This window comes from Giraffa tippelskirchi, chromosome X (genome assembly GCF_054371585.1).
Source record: "Giraffa tippelskirchi isolate mGirTip1 chromosome X, T2T-mGirTip1v1.2.pri, whole genome shotgun sequence".
NCBI classification, from domain to species: domain Eukaryota; kingdom Metazoa; phylum Chordata; class Mammalia; order Artiodactyla; family Giraffidae; genus Giraffa; species Giraffa tippelskirchi.
In genome coordinates this window covers 152,817,413-152,835,370 of record NC_137289.1, presented here as the reverse complement: position 1 = coordinate 152,835,370, position 17,958 = coordinate 152,817,413, and the positions used below count along the sequence as shown (strand labels likewise).

The 17,958-nt window shown below is 48.9% G+C and overlaps 1 protein-coding gene across 8 annotated transcripts in view; it reads right to left on the bottom strand.

Annotated features, from left to right (window-relative positions):
* LOC145536416 (polyprenol dehydrogenase-like) overlaps window positions 1-17,958 on the bottom strand; it is a 264,105-nt gene that overhangs the window by 145,999 nt on the left and 100,148 nt on the right. For all 8 annotated transcript variants that reach the window (XR_014075833.1, XR_014075836.1, XR_014075831.1 and 5 more), the window contains exon 4: window positions 9,468-9,569. Coding sequence is in view for 1 of the 8 variants with exons in the window: in XM_081565764.1 (XP_081421890.1) it covers window positions 9,468-9,569 (102 nt within the window). In the remaining 7 variants the exon portion in view is untranslated. The remainder of the gene's footprint in view (window positions 1-9,467; window positions 9,570-17,958) is intronic.

Genomic DNA, 17,958 nt, shown 5'->3' with positions numbered 1-17,958 from the left:
CCACATTCAATAAGCTGTGTGTGTGCCCACAGCAGGGGGGGTTACTCAGCATTTGACAGACTCGTACATTCTGGAGGCACGCAGCTCACGGGAGGCTGGTCGTGGAAGGACCCAGGGCTCCAGGCAGAGGGACAGCCAGCCTGCTCACTGTCTGGACAGGCGTTCCCTCGGGAGACAGAGTCGGCATCGCATCTCCTGAGTCGCGGTGGCCTCCCGAACTCCGCTGTCATGAGTGGAAGCTGGTAGTGGTGACAAGGTTGTAGAGCGTCCGAGGGCATGCTCAGAAGAGACCCCAGTTTTCAGAATTCTGTCTCTCCGGGCACAGCTAGCCTCCCGAGAGAAGGCTGGCACTCCTAAGACCTCTGTTTTGCTGTGGAGACCACATGTGGGGATATCGTCAAATAGCCCAGCAGAGGCCAGGAGCCAGGCAGGACTAACTTCATGCCTGGAGAAGGCTCTTGAGAGTCTCTTGGACTGCAAGGAGATCAAACCTGTCCATCCTAAAGGAAATCAACCCTGAATATTCACTGGAAGGACTGATGCTGAAGCTGAAGCTCCAATATTTTGGCCGCTTAATGGGAAGAACTGACTCACTGGAAAGACCCTGATGCTGAGAAAGATTGAAGTTGGGAGGAGAAGGGGACGACAGAGGATGAGATGGTTGGATGGCATCACCGACTCGATGGACATGAGTTTGAGCGAGCTCCGGGAGTTGGTGATGGACAGGGAAGCCTGGCGTGCTGCGGTCCATGGGGTCGCACAGTCAGACAAGACTGAGCGATTGAACAACAAGAACAGCTTCATACCACAGGAGAAAGCCACTCCGGACGTGAGAACCTTGTTGAACGTTCAGATAACAGCGGCTCCAGGTGCCACCCCACGGGAGGACCAGAGGGACGGTGCTCCAACGTGCAGGCAAAGGATGTGGTTATTTCCATATGTCTGTATGCTTGCTTGCTCAGGCAAGTCCGGTTCTCTGTGACCCCACAGACTGTTGCCCACCACGTTCTTCTGTCCATGGGATGCTGCAGCCAAGAATACTGGAGCAGGTTGCTACCAGCATTAATTCCAACAGGCAAGACACAGAAATGACCTAAGTGTCCACTGACAGTGAATGGATATGGAAGATGTGGTGTATATATCTATAGTGGAATATTACTCAGCCATGAAAAAGAATGAAATCATGCCATTTACAACAACACGGACGGACCCAGAGATGATCATACTAAGTTAAGTAAGCCATACACAAAAACACGAATACCGTGTAGTATCACTTACATGTTAAATCTAAAATCTCTGTCTCTAACCAAGCAATTCCACTCCTGGGCATATATCCAGAGAAAATCATTTGAAAAGACAGGTGCACCCCAATGTTCAGCGCAGACAAGACATGGAAGCAACCTAAGTGTCTATCGACTTTTACAGATGAACGGATAAAGAAGATGTGGACATACATACAGTGGAATATTGAGTGAGTGAGTGAAAGTCGCTCAGTCATGTCTGACTCTCTGCAACTCCATGGACTATGCAGTGCATGGAATTCTCCAGGCAAGAAGACTGGAGTAGGTAGCCTTTCCCTTCTCCAGGGGATCTTCCCAACACAGGGATCGAACCCAGGTCTCCCGCATGGCAGGCGGATTCTTTACCAGCTGAGCCGCCAGGAAAGCCCGTGGAATATTACTCAGTCAAACGGAATATCACTCAGTCATAAAAAAGGGATGAAATAATGCCACTTTCTGTAACACAGATGGACTTGGAGGGTATTATGCTACGAGAAATAAGTCAGAGAGAGATAAAATACTGCATCATATCGCTTGTATGTGGAATCTTAAAAATACCACAAACCAGTGAATATAACCAAAAAGCAATAGATTCAGACGTACAAGGAACAAACTAATGGTGACCAGTGGAACAGAAGGAAGGGGTGCGGTCAAGATGGGGGGAGAGGGTTAAGAGGTACAGACCACTATGAATTAGAATAAAATTCCCTCATAGCTCAGTTGGTAAAGAATCCGCCTGCAATGCAGGAGACTCCAGTTCAATTCCTGGGGCAGGAAAATCCGCTGGAGAAGGGCTAGGCTACCCACTCCAGTATTCTTGGGCTTCCCTGGTGGTTTAGCTGGTAAAGAATCCGCCTGCAGTGCAGGAGACCTGGGTTCAATGGCTGGGTTGGGAAGGCCCCCTAGAGAAGGGAAAGGCTACCCACTCCAGGATTCTGGCCTGGAGAATCCCATGGACTGTATGGTCCATGGGGTTGCAAAGAGTCGGACACGACTGAGCGACTTTCACTTCATTTCACATTAGTATAAAATAAAGTACGAGGATATATTATACAGCACAGGGAATATAGCCAATATCTTCCAATAATTATCCATGGAGTATAACTTTACCAATTGTGAATCACTATACTCTACTTCGTGGCTCAGAGGTAAAAGAATCTGCCCGCGATGCAGGAGACCCAGGTTCAATTCTTGGGCCGGGAAGATCTCCTGGAGGAGGAAATGGCAACCCACTCCAGTATTCTTGCCTGGAGAATCCCCTGGACAGAGGAGCCTGGTGGGCTACAGTCCACGGGGTCGCAGAGAGTCAGACTCGACAGAGCGACCAACGCTTTCACTTCCATACTGTACACCTATATCATATAATATTTTACACCCACTGTACTTCATTAAAGATAAATATTAACAAGAAAGCAGGTATTTATGAACACGTGTACTGTATGGTGCTTAGTCACTCAGTCTTGTCTGACTCTCTGCGACCCCACAGATTGCAGCCCGCCAGGCTCCTGCGTCCATGGGATGCTCCAGGCAAGAATACTGGAGTGGGTTGCCATGCCCTCCTGCAGGGGATCTTCCCGACCCAGGGATCAAACCTGCATCTCCTGCTTGGCGGGCGGATTCTTGACCACGGACCCACCAGGGACGGCCTTTCCTCTATCAGCATCCACTGTAAAACACGCCATCTCGTGGAGCAGGGGCGCTGGAAGGGCACGCGGGGGTCGGCAGGAATTGCGGGTTGAATCTGAAGGTGCCTCCAGGGCTTCAGCCTGCGGAGCTGAGGAGCAGGTTATAAAAAAGCTGGTGCTGGCTCTCACATCCTCAGGATGCTTTGGGGGGACTTCCATCGTGGTCCAGCGGTTACCAGTCCACACTTGCAATGCAAGGGGTCTGAGTTCAATCCCTGGTCACGGAGCTGAGTGGTGCAGCCAAAAAAAGAAAAATGGCCTTTGATTTCTTGGACACTGGCAGCAGAGAAAACACCCAGGAGAGTGTGGTCAGCCAGACCTCAGTGCAGCTGATGGGCTCTGGAGCTAACACCACTGGACAGACCCACTGGACACATTTGTGTTGTTTTTTTTTTTTTTTGGCTGGGGCACTTGCGTTCAGGTGCACGGTGATCTGAGCTGAAGGACACCCCCCTGCGCCATCTCCTTAAGGCTGGACCTATTCACTCACTCCATTCGGATTATGCGTTTCCCAGCAATCACGGACAAGACAGGTCCCGTGCAGCCCCAGGGGTGTGCCAGCTCGGATGGTCTCCGCACACAAGCTCTGCTGACAGATTCGAGCAGAAACTCACTGACTGCAGTCGACAGCGAGGAGGCTCCGGGCACAGGGGGAGTTCAAGGTGACCTGGGAAATCTTCAAGGGTCATCTGAGCAAGCCCTGGGCAAGAGCATCGCGGGCGGAAATGTATTCTTACAGCAGTGGCCCGGGTATCGCTGTTGTGCCTACAGCCGAACCCGGCACCGTGCTCCGGACGCGCAGACCATCCACTGGGTATTCACACTGGGTATTCATCCACTGCGGAAGCCAGGTGCGGACGGCAGCGCCCTGGATGCTGGACTCAAAACTCCCGGGGTTCCCCCCTCACAACTAAACCCAGCATTAAGGGAGGTGCTACCTGGCATTCCAGGTGGCTCAACGGTAAGGAAACCACCTGCCAATGCAGGAGACGTAAAAGACGTGGGTTCCATCCCTGGGTCGGGAAGATCCCCTGGAGAGGGAAATGGCAGCCCACTCCAGTATCCTTGCCTGGAGAATCCCATGCACAGAGGAGCCTGGTGGGCTACGGTCCATGGGGTTGCGCAGAGTCGGACACGACTGAACAACTTCACACACACGCACGCACAAACGCTATCAACGGAGAGAAAGCGTGTGATTCGAGTTGGGCCCGGGGGGTGACCGTGACCCCCAGATGCTCATTATGCGAGCAGGACCCAGGCGATGGGGGGCTGAGTGACCCCAGGGTGGGGAGGTCGTGGACACACGGTGGACCAGGGAAAATGTAGACATTCAAAGAGCAAGCGACGGTGTCCAGAATCTACCTTAAGTCAATGGCGAAAACATTTACGGGAGCACCGTGCGGATGGGTCCACAGCTCAGCGTATCCACCGTGTTCCCAATAACATCATCTGCCTGTCACCATGGAGGGCAGACCCACCGCGCCTGCCCCATGCCCCAGGAACAGGGCAGACATGCTTCTCCAACAAGCAGCTAGTCTCAGTTGGAAGTACCCCCCGGGATCTGATGTATGTACAGCCAGGGCACCTGGGGTCCAGGGGATCGGAAACACCCAGGTCTGTGAACAGCGCCTGTGTTGTACAATTTACAAGAGCCGAGACATGGACGCAACCTAAATGTCCATTGACAGAGGAATAGATAAAGGAGATGTGGCATATATATATACAGTGGAATATTACTCAGCTATGAAAAAGAATGACATAATGCCTTTTGCAGCAACACGGACAGACCTAGAGATTATCATACTATGTGACGTAAGTCAGACAGAGAAAGACAAATATCATGTACCAGTTATACATGGAATCTAAAAACATGGTGCAAATGAACCTATTTACAAAACAGAAACAAAGGCACAGATGTTGAGAACAAAATGATGTTTACCAAAGCTGAAAGATCCAACCAGTCCATCCTAAAGGAACTCAGTCCTGAATATTCATTGGAAGGACTGATGCTGAGGCTGCAGCTCCAATACTTTGGCCACCGGATGCAAAGAACTGACTCACTGGAAAAGACTCTGATGCTGCAAAAGATTGAAGGTGGGAGAAGGGGGTGACAGAGGATGAGATGGCTGGATGGCATCACTGACTTCACGGACATGAGTTTGAGCAAACTCCGGGAGTTGGTGATGGACAGGGAGGCCTGGCGTGCTGCAGTCCATGGGGTCGCACAGAGTCGGACACGACTGAGCGACTGAACAACATTTGGGCACTAGCTCCCTAAGAATCGGACCCCCGTCCCCAATTTCCTGACTGCTCTGGACATCAAGGGCCTCCGTGCCCGGAAGGCCAGTTCTAACGGTCTTTGGTCCCTGAGCTGATTTCTGCTATGAGTTCCTGAACAAATGAAGATCTACAGTGAAAACTGGGTTAATGTGTATCTGGCCAGGCAAGCATCTTTGTTCTTTCTCAGGGTTACCACTGAAACATTTATTTGGCAGGGGCGGGATGGGAGGGGGGAACACGTAATTTTTAGTAATCCTTGATGCTGGGAAATTCATCTAGGAGAGTGATGGGAAGCATTCCTACAAGGACAAACCATAAATTCTGAGCGGTGAACACAAAACCTATCCAGGTTCTAGCATGAAGATGGGAAATGAGGTCCATCAAATTTGGATGTGAAAAAAATGATAAATATTGACCAGCTCTGCAGGACACCTACTATTAATCATTCTCGGGATGGATAAAGCCCGGCTTCAATCACGAGTTCCCCCACCGGCGGAGAGAAGCACTCTCGTTCCATTTGTGTGACGCTAACGAATGTACAAATATTCCCTGAGTGAAACGCCGAACATCTGCAAAATCCGGATGGCTCTCTTTTATAATCAATTTTAGGGACTTTCCTGGCAGTCCGGGCTTCCCTGAGAGCTCAGCTGGTAAAGAATCCGCCTGCAGTGTGGGAGACCCGGGTTTGATCCCTGGGTAGGGAAGATCCCCTGGAGAAGGGCTAGGCTACCCACTCCAATATTCTTGGGCTTCCCTGGTGGCTCAGCTGGTAAAGAATCCGCCTGCAATGCAGGAGACCCAGGTTCGACTCCTGGGTTGCGAAGATTCTCCCAGAGAAGGGAAAAGCAACCCACTCCAGTATTCTGGCCTGAAGAATTCCAAGGACTGTATAGTCCGTGGGGGTCGCAAAGAGTCGGACACGACTGAGCAACTTTCACTTCACCGCTTTCACTGACATAATTTACAGCTACAGAATATAACCGCTTTCTTTAGAACATGAAACTTTCCTCTGACAGATACTGCAGAAGCAATATTGTAACAAATTCGATAAAGACTAGAAAAGTGATCTTCAACTAGGTAGCCATGAACCTTGCACATCTTTTCCATGGGATGCAGCTGGGGGTGTTCACCATGAGAGCTGATGCCTGGGGTGATTTAACAGGGGTTGGTCCTACGAACCCAAGACCCCCCGCCTCCTCTTTTTAATGTCACTTCTTTATTTTTCGCTGCAAAGGGTTTTCGTTGCTGCTTGGCTTTCTCTAGCTACAGCGAGCGGGGGCCACTCTCTAGCTGCAGTACTCGGGCTTATCACTGCGGTGGCTTCCGTGTTGCAGGGCGCAGGCTCTAGGGCGTAAGGGCTTCTGTAGTGGTAGCACACGGGCTTAGATGCTCCAGGGCATGTGAAATTTTCCCAGTCCAGGGATCAAACCTGTGTCCTCAGCACTGGCGGGGGTGGGGGTTATTAACCACTGGACCTGCAAGGGAGTCTGAATCCAACTCCTTTGAACCAAATCACCTTGCAAGGAGGCGTTACTATCCCAGAGGAGGGTCCCGGGTACATAGCTTTGGTAAACTCGGCGGACTCTACTGGACACCGTCAGTGTACTGTGGACAGGGTCTTGGTCCAAGAACTGGTGGAGTTTGCAGCTGCTGACTCAGAATATTCCCAGTATCATTCCCTCTAGAGTTGTGGTTTGACCTAAATGTCCATTGACAGAGGAATACATAAATGAGATGTGATACATATATGCAAAGGAATATTACTAAGCCATGAAAAAGGATAAGAGAATGCCATTGGTAGTAACAAGCACGAACCTCCAGGTTGTCATCCTGGGGTGAAGTTAGTCAGACAGAGAAGGACAAATATCATATGATATCACTTATATGCAGAGTCTAAAAAGCAATGATACAATTGACCTTAGTTACAAAACAGAAACAGACTCACAGGCATAGAGGAGAAGGAAATGGCAACCCACTCCTATATTCTGGCCTGGAGAATTCCCTGGACAGAGGAGCCTGGTGGGCTGCAGTCCATGGGGTCACAAAGAGTTGCACATGACTGAGCAACTAACACACACACACACACACACACACACACACACACACACAGGCTTAAGAGGAAAAACTTATGGTTACTGAGGGGAAGGATATGGGAAAAGGACAGTTAGGAAGTTTGGGGTGGACATGCACACACTACTGTACTTAAAAGGGACCAAGGGAACACTTCCAAACTCATTCTACGGGGCCACCACCCTGATACCAAAACCGGACAAAGGCTTCACAAAAAAGAAAATTACAGGCCAGTGTCACTGATGAACCTCGATGCAAAAATCTTCCACAAGACTGTAGTAAACAGAATCCAAGAACACATTAAAAGGATCATACACCATCACCGTGATCCTAGGGGAGAAAGGAAGGAAGAGAGTGGAAGACGGAAGCCTGATGAGCTGCAGTCCATGGGGTCACAAAGAGTCAGAAACGACCGTCCACGGGATTCTCCAGGCAAGAACACTGGAGTGGGTTGCCATTTCCTCCTTCAGGGGATCTTCCCGACCCAGGGATCGAACCCATGTCTCTTGCATTGCAGGAGGATTCTTTACCATCTGAGCCACCAGGGAAGCCCCGAGCACACTTTACATCATTTTAAAGCAACACCCTAAAATTGATTATCCTGATAGGGAAGGCCAAACACATCAGTGGAACAAAGCTTCGGCAATAGCTGAAACTACATTTCCATGATAATCCTGCTTTCCCCAAGGACTGCCAGAGCTCCTGTCTGTGCCTGAATTAACCTCTGGAGTTCACCAGACCTCACCATTATTTTTTCAATGTACTGTTTCAGTTCAGTGCAGTGCAGTCTCTCGGTCGTGTCCGACTCTTTGCGACCGTGTGGACTGTAGCACGCCAGGCCTCCCTGTCCATCACCAACTCCCGGAGTTGACTCAAACTCATGTCCATCGAGTCAGTGATGCCATCCAAACATCTCATCCTCTGTCGTCCCCTTCTCCTCCTGCCCCCAATCCTTCCCAGCATCAGGAGGGTCTTTTCAGATGAGTCAGTTCTTCGCATCAGGTGGCCAAAGTATTGGAGCTTCAGCTTCAGCATCCATCCTTCCAATGAATGCTCAGGACTGATCTCCTTTAGGATGGACAGGTTGGATCTCCTTGTAGTCCAAGGGACTGTCAGGAGTCTTCTCCAACACCACAGCTCAAAAGCATCAATTCTTCGGCGCTCAGCTTTCTTTATGGTCCAACTCTCACATCCATACATGACCACTGGAAAAACCATAGCTTTGACTAGATGTACCTTTGTTGGCAAAAACACTTATTGTTTACTTGGAGGGAAATTAGTTAATGACGTTGAGTTGGTTTCTGCTATACAACACCGTGAATCAGCCATAATTATACGTACATCCCTCCTGAGCCTCCCCCCACCCCACACTATCCCACCCTCTAGATCATCAGCCTCTTATTCAGAGTGAAGAACTGGGGACATATCACTCAGTCACGAAAAGGGATGAAACTGACTCAGCTGTAGTGATGTGGATGAACCTAGAGTCTGTTACACACAGTAAAGGAGGTGGAATATTACTCAGCCATTAAAAAAAATACATTTGAATCGGTTCTACTGAGATGGGTGAAACTGGAGCCCATTATACAGAGTGAAGTAAGCCAGAAAGAAAAACAACAATACAGTATACTAATGCATATATATGGAATTTGAAAGATGGTAACGATAACCCTATATGCGAGACAGAATAAGAGACACAGATGCATAGAACAATTTTATGGACTCTGAGGGAGAAGGTGAGGGTGGGACGTTCTGGGAGAATAGCATTGAGACATGTATATTATCATATGTGAAACAGAACACCATTCCATGTTCGATGCATGAGACAAGGGCTCAGGGCCGGGGCAATGGGATAACCCAGAGGGATGGGATGGGGAGGGAGGTGGGTGGGGGGTCCAGGAAGGGGAACACATGTAAACCCATGGCTGATTCATGTCAATGTATGGCAAAAACTATTACAATATTGTAAAGTAATTAGCCCCCAACTAAAATAAATAAATTTATTTAAAAAAAAAAAAAGGAGGTCTGAAAGAGTAAAACAAACATCATATATTAACGAATATATATGGAATCTAGAAAAACGGTACTGATGAAGCTATCTGCAACGAAGAAACGGAGATGCAGACGCAAAGAACAGATGTGCGTCACTCACCATTATTCACCAGGACGTGGAGGGGGAGTTTCTTCATTTTGAACGTCTGGACGAACTGCCGGATAGACTTCATGGACGCCAGGTCGCAATACAGAAACTCCACTGGAAAAAGACAAAGAATCGAGGTGACCTTTCAACCCACCACACACGCTCCAGTCCATCAGCGTTCACTCGAAGGGACATGTGAAGATACTCTTGAGTACAGACAGAGGGTTAGGGCCAAGTCACCCAGCCCCTGAGAACAAGGGAGGGTGCGTTTTCATTGCTTTCCCTAAAAAATAACAACAAGGGGAGTGTGCGTAAGGGGTGGGTGCTGTCCAGGATCAGTTACTCAGCACGGTGACCATCCTGAGAATTGTGGGTGACCGCTACACCAGATGACACTGCGAAAGTCAGGATGCATTTGAAAAGCGGAAGTATTAGTTGCTCAGTCGTGTCCTGCTCTTCACGACCCCGTGGGCTGAAGCTCACCAGGCTTCCTCTGTCCATGGGGATTCTCCAGGAGACCCCAGTTCGAGCCCTGGGTCGGGAAGATCCCCTGGAGGAGGGCATGGCAACCCACTCCAGTATTCTTGCCTGGAGAATCCCGAGGAGCCTGGTGGGCTGCAGTCCACAGGGTCGCAAAGAAAAGGACACATCTCCTGCATTGCAGGCAGACGCTTTACTGTATGCATTTAGAAATTTAAAAAGATAAAATAAAAATCAATAGTTGTTGTATGTCAGCTGAGGCCAGGGAAAGTTTTTTTTAAAGCAACACCAGGCGCTTACCTTTTGCATGTTTCTTTAATATTTTTTTTAAATGTGGGCCATTTTTTAAAGTCTTTATTGACTTTGTTACAATACTGTTTCTGTTTAATGCTTTGTTTTTTTGGCCAAGAGGCACGTGGACTCTTAGCTCTCCAGCCAGGGGTGAAACCCATACCCCTTGCATTGTGAAGCAGAAGTCCCTGGCACGCTGCTTAAATGCATTGTTTTTTGCGCTTTTGATTCTGTTCTCAATGGCAGCAGGTTGTGGCAGATTGGGGAAGATGGAGCTTTGCCGCAGGGAGTTGGGAATTTCTGCTCTAGAAGTCGGTGCCATCTGCACAGGAATTCCCAACACACTGTTCTCATTTCCCCCTGAAACACTCCCAAGAATGTTAAAAAAAAAAAAAAAAGGAGGAAAACCCACACGATTGCTAATAACTAGAACCAATGGTGAAAAAAAAGGATGCGTGGACCCACACACTCAGCTTCCAGTCATTTCCAACTCTCTGTGACGCCATGGACCGGAGCCCACCAGGCTCCTCCGTCCACGAGATTCTCTAGGCAAGAAGACTGGAGTGGGTTGCCATGCCCTCCTCCAGGGGATCTTCCTGACTCAGGGATCGGACTCGAGGCTCCCGAGTCTCCTGCATCGGCCAGCAGGTTCTTTACCACTAGCGCCACGTGGGAGGCCCCAAAAGGACCATGATTGACAAGCAACAAGGGGACTGATGGTTCGTGTTGAGAGCACTGCCTTTTGAGCGGGTCACCGCATCTTGCTTTCTTTCTACCCACTGGTTTCAATTTTTTCGTTTTTTACAGCCGTGCCGCACAGCTTGCAGGATCTTCGTTCCTCAACCAGGGATCGAACCAGAGCCCTGGCAGTGAAACCACTGGACTGCCCGGAAATTCCTTACGCCCAGTTTCGTCATTAGCACCCGTTTCTACGTCCACTCAGGAGCTGCCCCTGTCTCTCACCTCTCCAACAGCATCACTCGAAGGAGGGAGTGCTGTTCAGTCGCTCAGTCGTGTCCGACTCTCTGCGACCCCGTGGACCGCAGCACGCCAGGCCTCTCTGTCCTTCACTGTCTCCCTAAGTTTGCTCAAACTCATGTCCATCGAGTCGGTGATGCCATCCAACCATCTCATCCTCTGTCGTCCCCTTCTCCTCCCGCCTTCAATCTTTCCCAGCATCAGGGTGTTTCCCAATGAGGAAGATGAGCCCCTAAATCAAGTCCTGCTGCTGGGGAGGGCGGACTGCTCCCCACGGACCAGAATGCTTGAGGAGCTCCACCCTCGAGAAAAGAAGTACACAAGACAGGTTACACATTGTGACCGCTGCCTCCCATCAAGCAGAGGCACCAGGACTGACCCCTGAGAGGACAAGGCACTCACGTGTGTTAGGGGCTCACCTAACATGCAGCTAGGGGTTGCATACCCCAAGCAATGACCACAGTGAGAAGGGCTGAGAGTAACTGACAGAGCGGGGCTCTTACCGGGAGGAGGAGACAACAGGTGACAGTTAAACAGCATTTTTGCCTTTTATTTATTTGGTTGAAAGTGAAGTCGCTCAGTCGTGTCCGACTCTTTGCGACCCCACGGACGGTAGCCCACCAGGCTCCTCTGTCCATGAGATTTTTCCAGGCAAGGATACTGGAGCGGGTTGTTGCCACTCCCTTCTCCAACTATTTATTTGGTTACCGTGGGTCTCACTTGCGGCGTGTAGGATCTTTAAGCTGCAGGCTTGGGGAATCGAGCTCCCCCACCAGGGACTGAACCCGAGCCCCCTGCTTTGGATGCCCAGAGTCTTAACCACTGGACCCCCAGGGAAGTCCCGTAGGTGACATTTTTCACTTGACCTGGGGCGCCATGGACCTACAGCTTCATTCCCACCTGCATGATTATAGAGAAACGAAGGCTTCAATGCTTTGAGAATACTCAGGGCACCCCTAGGGGACACGAGATAGAACATCTGTCACGCAGATGACTGGCACACAAGGTATACCAGTTGTCCGGGTAACCCAAAACCAGAAATCCAGATAACAGGTAGGAGTTGCAGCTTGGAGAAGTTCAGACTGAACGCCAAGGGCCCAGTCCTGATGCAGGAAAGAGGGAGACGGAATGGTGATCCAAAACCAAGACGGTAGCCTCCCGCTGGGAGACCACGTGGGGCACAGGAAAGTGGAGGAAATGTCTGCACGCTCCTGACGCAGTTTTTTAAGGCAGGGATTAAAACTGGAAAGGCTGAGATGTAGCAGGCAAACGAGGAAAGAGCAAGCAGGGCGGGGCCGTGCGAGACAAGGAGGAGGTGCGTCAGGGCTAAAATCTGCATGGGACCGTGTGGATTGTTACCTGTTGGTGCAATGCCCAGGCAACGCGACGGCGTGATACAGACGTAGAGAACGTTTGTGTGGACACCAAGGTGCGGAGTCGAGGCGGGATGCATCTGCGAGATTCGGATGGACACATATACACTACTGATGCTCTGTGTGAAAATACGTAACTAAGGAGAACCTACTGTAGAGCTCAGGGAACTCTCCCCAGTGATCTGTAATGGCCTCCATGGGAAGGAAATCCCCAAAGGGACGATACATGTATCCATATGGCTCACTCACTTTGCTGCACAGCAGAAACTAGCAGAATATCGAGAAGCAACTATATCCCAACAAAGACTAATAGAAAATGTTGAAGCCATGATAGTTACAGCGAAGCAGCGAAATCCTCTGCTGCTATTTCTTCATCGGAGGATTTCTAATGACACAACATCACAGGCTATTTGGCAAAACCCACTAGAAACGCAGGAAGAGGTGGGCATAACCGAAATGGTTCTGGGAGAACGGTGTGTACATCTTGGAGCATCTGAGGAATCAACACACAAAGAAAAAAAAAAAACAAGGACCCAGAGAAGACTGTGGATAATACATCTGACTAGGTTGGGAATGCAAATTAACAAACAGGGACGAGTCTATGATAGGAAGAAGATTTTAAAATGATAGGTGTGTGCTTCTAAGCGAATGAATAATATGCTCCATTTACATGTAAAACAGGAACATCTCAAGGAAATGAGTACTTTAATCGAGAAAAAGACTGTTACAATCTAATCAAGCAAATTAGGACGAATCAGACCAACGAATATGGGATAAATAGAAAAAATTCATGAAGGAAAGACACTCAGAAAAGGCGGGGAGGGTGTCAGATGGTATTTTATCAAACTCTTTCCTACTTTCAAAAAACAGACAACCCCATCTCTAAATTGACTGACCTAGAACACAGAGGTTGGAGGGGAGCCTGAATTGACTCTCTTTATGACATGTGCATTTTTTTCTGATACAAAAAGCTGCCAAGAAATAGAATCAGAGGATTTCGCTGCCGGCCAGTGGTTACGACTTCGCCTTCCAACGCGACGAGTGCAGGCTCAGTCCCTGGTTGGGGAGCCGACATCCCATATGCCTTGTGACCCAAAAAACCGAAAACATAAAACAGAAGGAGTATGGTCACAAATTCAGTACAGGCTTTAAAAAATGGGGGAAAAGGGAGAAAGAAAAGAAGTAACACCAGAATGGGAGAGAGAGTTCACATTAATGACTACAGATGAAGAAAGAAAATCATGAATGAAAAGGCAAATTAAAACGCTTCCAGTGGGATAAACAGAACAGTGAAACGTCAAAGGGCATGTGTCAGTCGCTCAGTCGTGTCCGACTCTTGGCAACCCCACGGACTGTAGCCCGCCAGCCTCCTCTGTGGGATTCTCCAGGGAAGAAGCCTGGAGTGGGTTGCCATGCCCTCCTCCAGGGGATCTTCCTGACCCAGGGATCGAACTCGGGTCTCCTGCATCAGCAGGCAGGTTCTCTACCACTGAGCCACCCGGGAAACCCTCTCTTACAATAACCGGCAGCAATTCTTTGTCCCTTTGGGCCCAACTGAGCCTCAAGCTTATCCTTATCAAGCAAAGACCGGTCCTCAGAATTACACAGACCCCTCACCACAGAGCGATACGGTCAGGACACACCCATGCCTTAAGGTTCCCAGTTCCTCACCACCCACACAGAGCCATCTCAGGAAGGCGTCACCGTAAAGGTCAAGCCCTAGAACCTCAGGTATAAAACCATCACCACCACCACCAAAATGGCAACCCACTCCAGTATCCTTGCCTGGGAAATCCCATGAACAGAGGAGCTGGGGGGCTACAGTCCATGGGGTCGCAGAGAGTCGGACACGGCTGAGTGACCTAGCACACATAGCAGTATTCCACTGTGGGCTCTGCACGTGGCTCAGGGGTAGCGAATCCGCCTGTCAATGCAGGAGATGTGGGTTCGATCGCTGGGTGGGGAAGATCCCCTGGAGGAGGAAATGGCAACCCACTCCAGTTTTCTTGCCTGGAGAATCCCCGTGGGCAGAGGAGCCTGGTGGGCTACCCTACATGGGATCACTAAGAGTGAAACACAACTCATCAACTAAACAACAACCACCACCAAAAATTTAGCCAACAGTGTAGGTAAAAAAACTTTGGTAGAAGTTGCTAACATTTGTGCAATTTTCAGGTTACAGATTATTCAAATGTTTCTGACCCCCACGTGTATTTGGAAGATGAAATTAAAATGAGAACCTTCTCGACTGACCCTGACTGACCCCAAGACACGTAACGGATGTCCCCAAAGCACCTCACAAGTCAAGAGAAAAGAGTGACGCTGGACTGACTCACAAGCCAGTCGGTTAGAAGGCAATCCGAGTCATGCTTGGAAACAGTGGTTTTTAAAGAGCTTTAAAAGCAATTCCTACTCCCAGGAGGTAAATGGTTCTCCTGGGGATCTTATTTACCTCTTCCATCGACAGGGCAGGATGAAAAGAAGCTTCCGCCCAGCCCAGATGATCAGAGCCCCTAATTAGTGTGGGTTTAATGCGTTCCCCACTGTGGACAGATGCAACACCCAGATGAAGTCAGCGCGCCCCACAGTCAACCCCGGCGAGCTTGCATAAGGAATCAGGGAGAAATGCACTTTTAACTGCTATGACGTATCACCTCGCACCTGTCAGAACAGCTATGCTCAAAAAGATAACACAGCGCAAACGCGGGAAGAGGGGTGGAGAGAAGGGAGCCCTCCTACACGGCGGGTGGGAATACACACGGGTGCGGCCGCTACGGACAACAGAATGGAGGTTCCGTAAGAAGCTAAAAATAGAACTACCGGAACGACCCTGGAATCCCAATCCTGGGTGTTCATCCAAAGAAAACAAAAAAGGAAACGTGTGCACCCCAAAGCTCGTTGCAGCACTGTTCACAATAGCCAAGACGTGGAAACGATTCGTCGTCAGATGCATGCATAAAGAAGAGGTGGTACACAAATAACATGGAACACTGTTACGGTTTGCTCACTAAGTTGTGTCCAACTTTCGTGACCCCATGACCTGTAGCCCGCCAGGCTATTCTAGTCATGGGATTCTCCAGGCAAGAATATTGGAGTGGGTTGCCATTTCATACTCCAGGAGATCTTCCTGACCCTGGGATCCAACCTGCATCTCTGGCATGGGCAGGCAGACTCTTTATCACCGAGCCACCTGGGAAGCCAGCGGTGGACTATTACACAGCCATAAAAAAGAATGAAACGGTGCCATTTGCAGCAACGTGGATGCACCCAGAGACGATCATCGTAAGTAAGACAGACAGAGAGAGACAAATACTATATGATATCGCTTCTGTGTCGAATCTGTTTCTTTTTAAATATACAAGTGAACTTATTTTCAAAACAGAAAGAGACTCACAGATAGAGAAGACAGACCGATGGTTACCAAAGGGCAAAGGGAAGGTGGACTAAACTAGGAGTTTGGGATGTACATGTACACACTGATATTGCTGTTCAGTCGCTCAGTTCAGTCCAACTCTTTGCGACCCCAGAACTGCAGCACGCCAGGCCTCCCTGTCCATCACCGACTCCCGGAGTTTGCTCAAACGCATGTCCATTGAGTTGGTGATGCCACCCAACCATCTCATCCTCTCCCCTGCTCCTCCTGCCCTCAATCAGGAATCCCACGGACACACTAATATATATGTATACATATATCGTCCTCTAAAATAAAGATATATTAGATAGTCAACTAGGACTTATTATATAGCCCAGGAAACTGTACTCAACATGCTGTGATAACCGACATGGGAAAAGACTGTAACCAAGTCCTCAAAATAGCTCAATATTTTTAAAAAATTCTCTGGGCATCAAGCAAAGCTGTAGAATTCAGTGCCTCATAAACAGTGTCTATGGTCCACCAACGTTGCGCTTTTAGAAAGTTCTCAGGCGGATCTTCTAAACACTGGAGTTGGGATTGACTCAACCAAAGGTTGTCATGTTTGTGTTTTTTTACATTACTCAAGAACAGGAGGGTTTTTGCTTAGTTTTCTTTCTGGCTACACTCCCCTCTCCGCTAACAGACAGGAAACATCCAAGGTATGTGTTACTCACCGTTCTTTTTTATTTTTATTGGGGCATAGTTGATTTACAATGCTGTTGTTCCGTTCTTTTTTTTTTTTTTTAATATACCTTTATATTTTGGCCCCGCCGCGTGGCTTGCAGAAGTTGAGTTTGCTGCCCAGGGATCAAACCCATGCTCCTGAAAGTGGAAGCACAGATTCTTAACAACTGGACCATCAGGGAAGTCTGTCCATTCTATTTGAAAGAATATTTCTTTTCAAAAAAAACCAGGAATCAAGGAAAGGAGACAGGGAAGAAAGAAGACAGGAGACGGGAGAGGGAAATGTGTCGTTATTGTGTCTCTACTGTGAACAGAAACCCCCCGGGTCTGGATTCTCTGTAATACAGAAGAATTCTTTCCATCTGCTCACACTTTGATGACGGCAGTTGCGGAGGAGGCTGACAGTGTTTTCATCTTCTTTTTGTTTTATCAAATAAGTTAGTGAAAGAGAAATTATTATTTGTGGGTGTTTTTTTTTTTCTTTTGAGATGGTCCTGTGATTTTCCTCTTTTCTTCTGTGGACGTCGTCAAATGAAAATGTCTCCGGCCGTATCAATAAACGAGAAATGTCAAAGCCATCAGCGGCGAGGTCTGGCCTCCAGATGTGCAAGAGGGCTCCCAAAGCTGTGATCCAGAAGATCGCACCTCCCCGGACAGTGACTGCTGAGGGCCGGGAGGATGCAAGAATCAGACATCTCTCTCTCCTTAAGGCGAACAAGGAAATAAGTTTGACCTCAGACAGCTAAGGTGCATATGAAAGGAGTGAATTCAGTGAGCCCAGAGCCTTGCATCCTCCCATACAGAGAATGCTCAATTCCTTCCCTTGATATTTGCACTTTGCTGTTCAGACCTCCTGCTCCCTTTGTTGCAAATTTGTATACAGCCCAACTCCCCCTCTTGCCTCCTTGGAGCAGTTCTCAGAGCTACAGAGATGCTGTCTCCCGGGCTCGGAGTCCTCAACATGCCCACCAAATAAAACACCTCTCTGCTTTCAGGTGCTACTGGACTTTCTTTAATCAACTATCCGATTGGTTTGCGTATGTTGAAGCGTCTCTGTGACTCTGGCACGAATCCAGCGAGGCGGTGGTGTACCATCTTTTTGATGTGCTCTTGAGTCAGTGTGCTGGTATTTGGTTGAGAATTTTTGCATCTATACTCATCAAAAGTATAGGCTTGATGGGAAAAGACTTTGATGCTGGGAAAGATGGAAGGCGGGAGGAGAAGGGGACGACAGAGGATGAGATGGTTGGATGGCATCACCGACTCAATGGACATGCGTTTG